Source organism: Ovis canadensis, chromosome 2, assembly GCF_042477335.2.
Source record: "Ovis canadensis isolate MfBH-ARS-UI-01 breed Bighorn chromosome 2, ARS-UI_OviCan_v2, whole genome shotgun sequence".
NCBI lineage: Eukaryota > Metazoa > Chordata > Mammalia > Artiodactyla > Bovidae > Ovis > Ovis canadensis.
The window spans coordinates 235,250,787-235,262,323 of record NC_091246.1 but is presented as its reverse complement, the minus strand read 5'-3'; the positions used below and the strand labels follow the sequence as shown (position 1 = coordinate 235,262,323).

The 11,537-nt window shown below is 47.0% G+C and overlaps 3 protein-coding genes across 3 annotated transcripts; 1 reads left to right on the top strand and 2 right to left on the bottom strand.

Moving 5' to 3' along the window:
• Nucleotides 1-517: 517 nt before the first annotated feature.
• On the bottom strand, nucleotides 518-855 carry LOC138434232 (small cysteine and glycine repeat-containing protein 7-like). The gene has a single exon (XM_069578464.1). The coding sequence runs from the start codon at nucleotides 853-855 to the stop codon at nucleotides 538-540; it is 318 nt and encodes a 105-aa protein (XP_069434565.1). The 3' UTR covers nucleotides 518-537.
• Nucleotides 856-3,859: 3,004 nt separating this feature from the next.
• Nucleotides 3,860-4,195, top strand: LOC138432462 (small cysteine and glycine repeat-containing protein 3-like). Its single transcript, XM_069573770.1, has one exon. It carries the CDS (start codon nucleotides 3,860-3,862, stop codon nucleotides 4,193-4,195), a length of 336 nt encoding a protein of 111 aa, XP_069429871.1.
• Nucleotides 4,196-9,868: 5,673 nt separating this feature from the next.
• LOC138434233 (small cysteine and glycine repeat-containing protein 9-like) lies at nucleotides 9,869-10,423 on the bottom strand. The gene has a single exon (XM_069578465.1). The coding sequence runs from the start codon at nucleotides 10,346-10,348 to the stop codon at nucleotides 10,046-10,048; it is 303 nt and encodes a 100-aa protein (XP_069434566.1). The 5' UTR covers nucleotides 10,349-10,423; the 3' UTR covers nucleotides 9,869-10,045.
• Between the last annotated feature and the right edge of the window lie 1,114 nt (nucleotides 10,424-11,537).

Here is an 11,537-nt window from a genome sequence, read left to right as displayed (position 1 = left end):
TATATGGCCTTTGCTTGTGATGCTGCCACTGCAAGGGAGTTAAAAGCTTTGTTCAAGATAAAGTCTCTGAAGTTTCAGAACAGACAAACCAGGATTCAAAATACAATGAAAACAAAAAGACTGCTTTCTTATGGGTATCTAGTTTTTATTTTATTAGGAAATTTGGACAATATTATGGGATAACTAAGAATAAGAAAGGGAAAAAAGAAAACCATGCCTGCAGGCAGGGAAAAGTAGATCAAGGAAGGAGCTGAATGGTGGTATTCAGCTGGATGTATTCACATCCATCAAACCAAACATTAGGAATCAAGATTTCGTTCAGCTGAGTTTACTGATGTGCACAATCACTCAGGTGCTGGGCTGCAAAGAATTTTTCCGTTAGATGTTTAGTTGGGAAAATTTCCAGATGGAGGGATTTGTGGTACCAAAGAAAGCCAGGAAGAGGGTCCAGGACCGTAGAGTAGAGGAAAAATGGGTGAGAAGGAGGGAAGTCTTACTAACAGAATGGGTACCAGCAGCACCCGAAGAGCAGCCCGCCTAGTGGCAGCACTGCTTCTGGCAGCTGCACTTCTGCTGGCAGCAGCAGCTCTTCTGCTGGCAACAGCCCTTCCCACACGAGTGGCAGCTGCAGGTGCGGCGGTGGCAGCAGACCACGGGGACGCTGCAGCAGCCCCCACAGCAGCCACGGCAGCAGGGGCAGCAGCTGCTGCAGCAGCCCACCCGGTAGCATCTGCAGCTGTTACAGCTGTTGCAGCTGCCACAGCCACCACCGCAGCCACCGCCACAGCCACGGCCACAGCCACCACTGCAGCCACCACCGCAGCCACCACAACTTCCACAACCACAGCAGCCCATGGTGTCAGTAGAGAGGACTCAGGAGAGGTGAGGAGGGAGACTCAGGAGGGCAGGGAGGTCTGATGCCGCCTTCTGCTGGCGAGGCCCTTATATACCATCTTGGGAGACGGGGGAGGGAGTGACCCAGGACTCATGACCAGTGGTCACTTCCTCCTTGCTCCCATTGCAGCTTCCAAATAGGGTTGTCTAGGCTTCTTCCTTGTTCACATTCTTACGGACTACATTTAACCCAACACATTTGCTAATTTTAGCTTTCCTCTTTAAAGTCATTTTAGAAACAAGCCAAGAGGTGCCAACCTGTTGGAGTGGATCTTTGCAGAAGCACAGTTGAGTCTAAGATTCTGAATTAAGAAGGCCCTGGATTGCTACGAGCTCCCGTTCTGTTTCTCCTTAATGGTTTTCTCTCCAAAGAATCAGTTGAAATCACCCTGCTTTCACAGAAATTTTGAGAGGCAGGCAAGTCAACATGAATGCCCACACTGAACAAGCCATTCTCTTTCAGAAATTTCCCCTTTGTTAGTACTGTGTACTTTCTGCCTCATTACATTGGCCATTTTAGTTCTTATGAAGCTATATGGTCACAGCTCTATTTCCAAAAATTGCTTTTGAATAAAATTAACTTCTTTCCTTTTTATAACCTCAAAAGTTGTCTCCTAGAAGCCTTGATCCATGCTCTCCTCTCTCATTATACACTATCTCCCTGAATGCTCATGTCCACACCCATGGTTTCCATTTCCCCATGTATATGCCTGGATTTGATCCTCAGACGCTCACATCCAGCTTGGAATCTTCTTTAGATTCCACGCTTAGCCAACTTGCAGTCCACCTTCTCCCTGCAGGCATCTCAGAGGCACCTCCAGTGTCACTTGTCCCAGACTCAATTCATAATCTTCCCTGACTCCCCTTCCCCCCAAAATGTAAATTTCTCCACAGTTCCTTACCCATCAAGTTGGCAATCTGTTTTAAAAAAAAAAACCCTTTGTCACTTCCCTGGTGGTCCAGTGGTTGAGAGTCTGCCTGCCAATGCAAGAGACGTGGGTTTGATCCCTAGCCTGGGAAGATCCCACAAGCCCCAGGGTGACTAAACCCGTGAGCCACAGCTACTGAGCCCAAGTGCCCTAGAGCCTGTGTTCCACAGCAAGAGAATCCACTGCAATGAGAAGCCTGAGCACCGCAAAGAAGACAGTCCCTGCTTGTTGCAACTACAGAAACCCTGTGCACAGCAACAGAGACCCAGCACAGTCATAAAGAAATAACTAAATGAAATTTTTAAAGTCGTCTTTGAATCTTTCCTTTCTCTCAGCCCATATCTAGTCTTTCACAAAATTCAGTTTATTTTTGCCCCTTTAAAAGCTCTCACATCTGTTCACCTATCTCTGTCTGCTCCACTGCCCCCCTCACCCCCGATGAAGCACCCCCTGAGCAGCTGAAATGCTCTTCAGTCCACATACAGAAACAGTCTGTGCTCATTGATAACACCACCTATCAGCCCTGGGCCCACAGCATTTCCTTTCACTCAGATTCCCGAAGAACAGTCTCACCAAATTGACAACATGGATTCTGAGCAGCAAGCCTGTTGCCAGAGAAGCTCCTGGAGACAGTCAGCCAGCAAACATGCCCACCAAGGTCTCTGGACTCAGTGATGGCGAGAGATGATGAAAAGGCCACCGGCACTCTCGTTTTTCCTTCCTTATATTTTTACAGCCTCCGGGTTGGTCCCCAGCGCTCACATCCCACCAAGATCCACGGCTACATGCTTCACCTCATTGCCACAGACTCCATTCTTCCCCTACTTCTCTGGCCTCTGTACCTGTACTCCTCGGGTATCCGCCCTGCTCTCAGAATCACCTAAGTCAGCTACTTAGCACAGGGATGCTTCTCTCAGACATCAACTGATGTCATACCATCAAAGACAAAATCAGTCCCTCACCCAAAGCTACACTATCAGTATGCAAACTCTTCAGAGGATCTGTTGGGCTGGCCAAAAAGTTTGTTTGGGTTTTTTCATGAGAGGGTACAGAAAACCAAAATGAACTTTTTGGCCAACCCAATATTTCTGTTTTTAAAAGAATCATTACAGTCTGGCTGTGAGAAGACAACTCACAGTCAGTTCAGTTCAGTTCAGTTCAGCTCAGTCGCTCAATCGTATCTGACTCTTTGCGACCCCATGAATTGCAGCACTCCAGGCCTCCCTGTCCATCACCAACTCCCGGAGTTCACTCAAACTCACGTCCATCGAGTCAGTGATGCTGTGTAGCCATCTCATCCTCTGTCATCCCCTTCTCCTCCTGCCCCCAATCCCTGCCAGCATCAGAGTCTTTTCCAATGAGTCAGCTCTTCACATGAGGTGGCCAAAGTGGTACACTTCAAATGAAGAGGTGGAGAATGAAAATTTCTAGCCTCAGCAGTTCCCACTGGTCACGAAGCCTGATCACAACATCTGGCCTTGTTTGGAATTTGTGGCCATTTCCACATCCCCAGCTTCTAATGTCACTATATTGCAAACTCTTTGAGGTGAGGGATTGTACCTTAAGCTTCACTGTCCCGACCCCCTTGGAAGCTCACAGATCACCTGGCCTGGGGGCTGTCCAATGGCAGGTGTGGGCCGTAGACAACCCCACCCAGCGCTCACACTCATAGTGATAATCCCTTGGTATTGCAGGATGATAGAGAAGTCTGCCCATTCCTGTTGACAGCCAGGTTCTCAGCATGCTTCCCTGGAACATGTAAGCCTTTTCAAATTGCATTGGAATATAGTTTTATGAAAGAAAAAAAACATTGAGAATTGGGTAAAGACAAAGATATCTAAAAGGGAAGTAAATAAGAGATGATGCAGTCTTCCATGTAAATCCAGACAAATAGCAACAAGGAAGTGGTCATGTGTCTTCCTCTCCTGTCCCCAGAGCTGGTATATAAGGCTCCCCTCCAGCAGAAGCTGACATTTGACCTCCCTCACCTCCTGAGACTCCCTCCTAACCTCTCCTGAGTCCTCTCTACTGACACCATGGGCTGCTGTGGTTGTGGAAGTTGTGGTGGCTGCGGCGGTGGCTGTGGCGGTGGCTGCGGTGGTGGCTGCGGCAGTGGCTGTGGCAGTGGCTGCGGTGGTGGCTGTGGCAGCTGCAACAGCTGCAACAGCTGCAACAGCTGCAGATGCTACCGGGTGGGCTGCTGCAGCAGCTGCTGCCCCTGCTGCTGTGGCTGCTGTGGGGGCTGCTGCAGCGTCCCCGTGGTCTGCTGCCACCGCCGCACCTGCAGCTGCCACTCGTGTGGGAAGGGCTGTTGCCAGCAGAAGAGCTGCTGCCAGCAGAAGTGCAGCTGCCAGAAGCAGTGCTGCCACTAGGCTGCCAGTCTGGCCTCTGGGAAGGTGCTGCAGGGAGCCATGTTCTAGGTAAGATTCCCCCTCTCTTTCTGTCTGCTCCTCTTCGACTTTTAAGTCACAAGCATGACTGGATCCTTATCATCAGTCCATGGAAATCTCACATTTCTGGAGTTTCTGTTTTCCTGCCTGCATTTAATAAACACCAGCCAAAATAATAAATCTTCTGCTTCAGTCTTCTCTGTTTTGTGTGTGGGGTGTGTGTGTGTGTGTGTGTGTGTGTGTGTGTGTGCATTCATTCGCTTGGTCGTGTCTGACTCCTTGCAACCCCATGGACTGTAGCTGCCAGGCTCCTCTGTCCATGGGATTTGTCAGGCAAAAGTACTGGAGTGGGTTGCCATTTCCTACTCCAGGGGATCTTCCCAACTCAGGGATAAAACCTGGGTCTCCTGCATTGGCAGATGGATTTGCCACCTGAGAAGCCCCCTTCTCTGTCAATTACTGTTTGAATCATGTTCTCAACAAAACCGAGTCAGGATAGCTGATGTTCCACATTCTCGAAATGTCTCTAACTTTGTGTTTATTTGTGCCCTGTTTTCACCATTGCATTGACATCTCTGTATAAACAAAGCAACTGTTGTCTTAATAAATTGCTTTAGTGTTAGTTGTGGCTTCCCTGGCGGCTCAGAGGGTAAAGATTCTGTCTGCAATACAGGAGACCTGGATTTGCATTAGAGCAAGACCCATCTCTTTTCTCTTTCAAGTCTCTCAACAGTCTATCAGGAGAACTGTGTTTTGATCCCAGTAGACAAGGCAGATGTTATATAAGTAAAGGGAGTAATGAATCAAAAACTAGATCCATTTTTTGTCATAGAGGTAGTTAGGGAATGAGTACTCTGTGTGGGTTTATAAAGAGGCAAAGGATTAGGGGTACATCCTCAGTGTTAGCACTTCAATGTAGTACACCAGACTATCCCCAAATCTCTCCCTGGATAGAGGCTTAGCAGCAGAAGTCTTAGGGCATCAGTCAATATTTGTACAGGTCCTGCGTGGTCGTGGGGTCACTCAGGAGCACGGCCACCTTCGGCTCATGTTTATGATGATCACTCTTCGTCTCCTCATAGAGTTTCCTTCTCCTGCATGTTGATCTTAATTGTCATGCCTCATTACTGAGAAGAAAATGGCCACCCACTCCAGTATTCTTGCCTGGGAAATCCCATGGACAGAGGAGTCTGGCGGGCTACACTCCATGGGGCCTCAAGGAGTTGGACATGACTTAGCAACTAAACAATAACAACAGCAACAACTTCAGAAAGCAACATAAATGGAGGTGTTGGGTCCCACATGTTCCATTGCCACCAGCTCTACAGTTCACGTGTGCTTTCCAATGAGGTATCTCCCTCACTGAGCATCCACATCCTCCAGCTCAGACCTCCCAGAGCCAGACCACAAAGTTCAGCTCTAGCCAAGACCAGCACCATGGGTGTCTGAGACCAGCCTCTGAAAACAAGATTGGCCCTCAGTTATAATGTGAGACTGTGAGCACTGGAATCCAAACAATCAAAAAGGGCAACTTTCAAGCACCCCATTCCCCGAAGAGTCCATATACATGATAAAACGTGTCCCCAAACACCCCTTCCATCAATCACTCTCCCATATCTTTCCTTGGCCCTTTTCTGTGGACTCCAGCTGTTCAATCTATCATGGTGGGTTGGGGGTTCCCAGCTGGCTTGGACAGGAGAGTCAAGCCTGAGGGAAGCCAAGCACCTAGGAAATGTCTCCCAGAAGGACATTCTGGCAACAACCCCACGAGCTTCACTTGGGGCATTTTCTTGTCCCTCTACACAGAGCCTGACACAGGCAGATGTTTAAACAGGCTGAACTGACCCAATGGAACGAAATAACCAAAGGAGACATGAGTGAAGTAACCATGTCAGGTGAGACTTCCAAAGGAGGTCTTCCTTCCCAGCTCCCTGAAATTCAGAAGACAGCATTTGCAAGAGCATGTGTCTCCCCCAATTCTAAGTTGATGAGGTAGGTTTTAGCAGCCATCTGACTCTGTTTTTGTGTTTTTTCCCACCTCCAAGAGCCCTGATCCTCTGCTGCTCTCTGGTTAGCCACCCCCCCTTAGTTAATCTCAGCCTCAAGGATTTATCCCCTGGAACCTCGACCCTCTGACTTGTCATTCTGGTCCCACACTCCACCCTTAGAACCATAATCATCACATGGCTATTCCCAGCTAGGAGGGAGTGGTCAAGAGAGAAGCCCCATCCCCACCTTTTCCTCACTGGGGATCCTTGGGGCAGTTTTCCCACAAAGAAAGGTTGAGCAGACAAATCCTGGAGATACGGCCACTCCTCCCATGGAAGACAGAACCCTTTTTAGGCTGTTGGTCCCTTGTCCCTCTCATTAGACAGGTACATTTGTTTTCAGTCAATGTAAATAAAAGACATGAGGCTGTCAGGATGAAAGAGATGTCACGTTCATCATTGACACTGATTTGTGAGGAAGGGACCCAGGTGGCCAGTCAACCACTGACAGTTACTGAATGTTTATTTACCAGGCATGGATCTGGGTCTTACGGGGGGATACCATGAAGACACCATTCCTTCAGTTAGATAGGTGGCAGTTTGATATAGAAAAGAAGATATGTGTAAATCTATAAAGGCTATGGAGAAACAAAAAGCAAAGCAAATATAGGTCACAAGCAAAATCACAGGAATGAAGGACATGTGATATGACATCTCTAGGCTGTGTTGCTCTTTTGTTATGAGTTGAACTATGTCCCCCACTCATGCTCAAATCAACATGTTGAAATTGAAGTCCTAACCCTTTGTACCTCCGAACCTGACTATATGTAGAGATAGAATATTTAAGGAGGTAATTAAGTTAAAAGAAGATCATTAAAGTGGGTCCTAAACAAATACAGGGGGTGCCCTTCTAAGAAGAGGAAGTAAGGACACAGACATGCCCAGAGGGAAGGGCAGGCAAGATGGCAGCCATCTGCAACCAAGGAGAGAGGCTGCAGAAGAAATTTAACCTGCTGACATCCGGATGTTGGACTTGAAGCCGAGGAACTTGAATTTGATCTTGGACTTGCAGCCTCCATAACTGTGAGAAAACAAACTCCTGTTTGAGCCACCCAGTTTGTCCTACTTTGTTAGGGCAGCCCTTGCAAACAAATCTACTCTCTCGGTAATGCGTGATGAGTATCAACCACACGTGTTTCTGTGAGTGTTGAGCTGTAGGCCTAAAGAGATGCTGTGACTTGGATGAACCTGTGTAATGAATCATTCTTGATGTTTAAATGAAAGAAACACGCTGCTGTTGTATCCATGATGTGGTCCAGGTGTGCAGCCTGGTTCCTGGCTTTCCTTGACATGCTCTCTCCCTCCTTCTGAACATGGTCCACATTAATTCCCATCACATGAAACTGCCATGAACAGACTCTATGCATGGACAGGGTGGGGAGAGGGTGTGATGGGGCTTGGAGAGTGTAGGACGAGCATTCTGATTTCACACATTCTACACCATAACTCAATTGGTGAATAGTTTGCTTTCTGGAATCCTACTGAAAATTTGGATCTTCACTAGGTTATCCGAATAATTGGCATAAACAGTCTGTGTGCCTTACTGTGGGAAGCGGATAAGCAGGGCCTACAGGAATTTGCAAATTTAGTGCAAATATCAGATTGAAAAATGAAAAGATTTGCTGAGCTCAACTGAGCTACAGAAAATATTTTCTTTCTTACATTGTGACTCATCACTTTCTTCTCAGTACTTGATCCACCTGAGAAACTCATGCTTGTAGCAAAGGAATGAGGAAACTTATGCAAAAACAATGATGCTGACCACCCCATCTAGGGACAACAGCCTCTGCCACTCTCTGGCTCTTGTCCAAACTGGACCACATGTGATGGAGAAAACATACACTGAAAAGGTCACATGGAACAAGAAGCCACACAGTTCAGTGCAATGAACCTGTTCTGTGTGTTTGTAAGAATGGTCTTCCTACCTCTGATGGAAACACCTACAAGGCCAGGCATCACACTTAGCCTTGGATTATAATTATTTATGTGCACATTCACCCCCGCAAACATTCCAAGGCAGAGTCTGCTCTATCTTTGAACTGGCATCATCTCTTTAGACCTATCTTTATACCCAGGAGCCTTTCAATGAACATTTGTCAACAGAAAGCAAACTCTTCTGAAATATTCAAATCCTTCTAAATACTGTCATGGTTTGAATTATAAAATATCACTTGTATTTCAACTTGGGTCTTCACCGCGAATGATGATTATCGAGGATTAACTAAGGTCTAGTTTCCTCTAGGAATGAGAGGGGTAGATCTTACCCATATAATGATTTTCCAAGAGGAAAAGACTTCCAACAGTCTGGCAAAGGGACACAGATTAGATGACTGCTCAAAGTCCCAATAGGCTTAAGAGTCTAAGGAATGGAAATAAATACACAAAAGCATAAATTATATCTTAAGCTATTAAGATCTGATATAAATTAGAAAGAAACCCTAAGTCTTAACAATAAACCCCAAATGAGGGTAAATTATTTGGTTGGTCAAAAAGTTTGTTTGTGTTTTTCGTACAATCTTACTTTTTGGGCAACCCAATAACATAAACAGAAAAGCAAGCAGCAGTTACTTCAAAAGAACCAGTGGGGCGTAAGGCTGGTGCAAGAGAACTAACAAAACATAAATACCACATCCACCAATGCCAACTCATTTAGCACAACCTGATGGTATTGATTTTTGTAGTAGTTTGGTTTGTTTTAGTCATTAAGTCATGACCTACTCCTTGCAACTCCATGGACTATAGCCAGCCAGGCTCCTCTGTCCATGGGATTTCCCAGGCAAGAATACTGGAGTGGGCTGCCATTTCCTTCTCCAAGGGATTTATTCCCAACCCAGGGATCGAACCTGTGGCCCTGCAGTGGCAGCCATATTCTTTACCACTGAGCCACCAGGGGACGCTAAACTAATAATAGCAAAATTCTAACTATACACTGCTGCCTGAATTTATATGAGGAAAAAAATGAAAGGGCCTACACTGCAGGGGTGGAACTCTGCCCTCCAAACAAAGAGTAAATGGCCCCAGTGGATGGAAATCTTAATCTATGTAGTCATCCATATTTTGGTAGTAGATGTATTTATGAAAACTTTGTTTAAACTGGTTCTTTGTGAATAGTACAGGACTTTTAATAAACTAGGGAAACATCCATCTGTAAACAAAACTGTTACCTCAAAACTGAATTCAAATTGTGAACAAAGCCGCACTTTCAAGTATGTTTGTTCTGCTTGTGTTGAAGCTGGAGTTCAAAGACAGTGGAGACAGAAATACTGTTCTCATGGCCCTTCCTGGCTCCACTGTCTCTGCCCCTCCACCAAGAGGCTTTTAAGAGATTGAGATCTTCTAGGAGGTGAAATATGATTAAACCAAAACAAAAGCAAAGAGAAACTTCTACATGATAAATTGAATTATTTTATTAGGAAATTTAGAAAACAGTTGTTGATAAACAGGAATACATGATCGAAAAGGTACAGAGATAAAAGCACATAATTGAGAACTAAATGTGCACCTAAAGGATTTTGGGAATTGTGATCCTATTTAACGGAGCTCAGTGGTGTCGACTCTTCTTTAGGAGTCAGGTTGTACTTGGGCTTTTATTTTGGATGTTTGCTAATTGATTGGGAACTTTTCAGAGAGAGAAACTGAAAATACGCAAAGCAGAAGAGATAGGAATCCAAATCCAGGAGCAAAGTTGCAGCCCAGAAAGGTAAATCCTAGAATCCCAGGGGATGTCAGGTAGGGCAGGTGAACAGGCGAGACAGACATCCAGAACAGAGACTGAGCTGGTCACCTAGTGGCAGCATTGCTTCTGGCAGCTGCACTTCTGCTGGCAGCAGCATTTCTGCTGGCAACAGCCCTTCCCACACGAGTGGCAGCTGCAGGTGCGGCGGTGGCAGCAGACCACGGGGACGCTGCAGCAGCCCCCACAGCAGCCGCAGCAGCAGGGACAGCAGCTGCTGCAACAGCCGACCCGGTGGCATCTGCAGCTGTTGCAGCTGTTGCAGCTGCCACAGCCACCACCGCAGCCACTGCCGCAGCCACCGCCGCAGCCACCACTGCAGCCACCACAACTTCCACAACCACAGCAGCCCATGGTGTCGGTAGAGGGGACTCTGAGTAGAGGGGAGAGGTGAGGAGGGGGACTCAGGAGGTAAAGAAGGTCTGATGCCTGCCTCCACCAAGGGCCCCTTAAATACCATCTCTGGGGAGAGAAGTGACCTAAGCCTCGAGGTCACTTCCCTGTTGTTGATGCAGATACCCACAGTGGAATCTCCCATGGCCTTGTGCACTTCCTTAGTGGATCCTTCTCACTTAAAAAACTTGCTAAATTTAGCTTTCGCTTATCTTTTTAAAGCCATCTTTAAAAATAGAAAAGGAAACAACTATTAACCCCCTTTTCTCTTTCAGATCAGTTCAGTTCAGTTCAGTTGCTCAGTTGTGTCCGACTCTTTGCGAGCCCATGAATCGCAGCACGCCAGGCCTCCCTGTCCATCACCAACTCCCGGGGCTCACTCAGACTTGCGTCCCTCGAGTCAGTGATGCCATCCAGCCATCTCATCCTCTGTCGTCCCCTTGTCCTCCTGCCCCCAATCCCGGAGTTGTAAAGGTCTGAAAGGACCAGAATTCTCTTGGCTGCTTTTACATCTCTCAGCCCTGTCAGCCCAGGACAGAGATTGTTCATTCCCGATTACCAGGTTGGGAAAACATTGTTTTAGGGGAACATTTTGAACTTGAAAGGGAAATGGGATCCCCGGTCACATATTTCATCCTGGGACGATTCTTCATCCTCTAACGCAGATTAGGACTCTGATTCAGAAGAGAATGGTCCTGTGTTATCAGGGGTTACTCCAGGGCATGCTTTCAGTTGTGTCAGATGATAGAAGCACATCCTAAGAACATTCCCAAGTCACCTGCCAAATTTAAGGACACTTCTGCTATCATCAGCCTGTTCAAAGAGGACAAGCAGCAACAGAGACGCAGACACAGAACAGACTTGCGGACGGAGCGGGAGAGGGTTGGACAGGTTGAGAGAGTAGCATTGAAACATATGCTTTACCATGTTTGGAACAGATAGCCAGTGGGAATTTGCTGCATGGTGCAGGGGTCTCAACCCAGTACTCTGTGACAGGCTGGAGGGCAGGGAGGTTCAAAATGGAGGGGACATGCTTCAACCTATTCCCCGGCGGCTCAGATGGTAAAGAATCTGCTGGCAATGTGGGAGACCTGGGTTCAATCCCTGGGTTGGGAAGATCCCTGGAGATGGCATGGCAACCCACTTCAGT

Bases quoted from the DNA above. Each gene is read 5' to 3' on its own strand.
- LOC138434233 (XM_069578465.1), bottom strand. From the start codon at position 10,348: ATGGGCTGCTGTGGTTGTGGAAGTTGTGGTGGCTGCAGTGGTGGCTGC.
- LOC138432462 (XM_069573770.1), top strand. From the start codon at position 3,860: ATGGGCTGCTGTGGTTGTGGAAGTTGTGGTGGCTGCGGCGGTGGCTGT.
- LOC138434232 (XM_069578464.1), bottom strand. From the start codon at position 855: ATGGGCTGCTGTGGTTGTGGAAGTTGTGGTGGCTGCGGTGGTGGCTGC.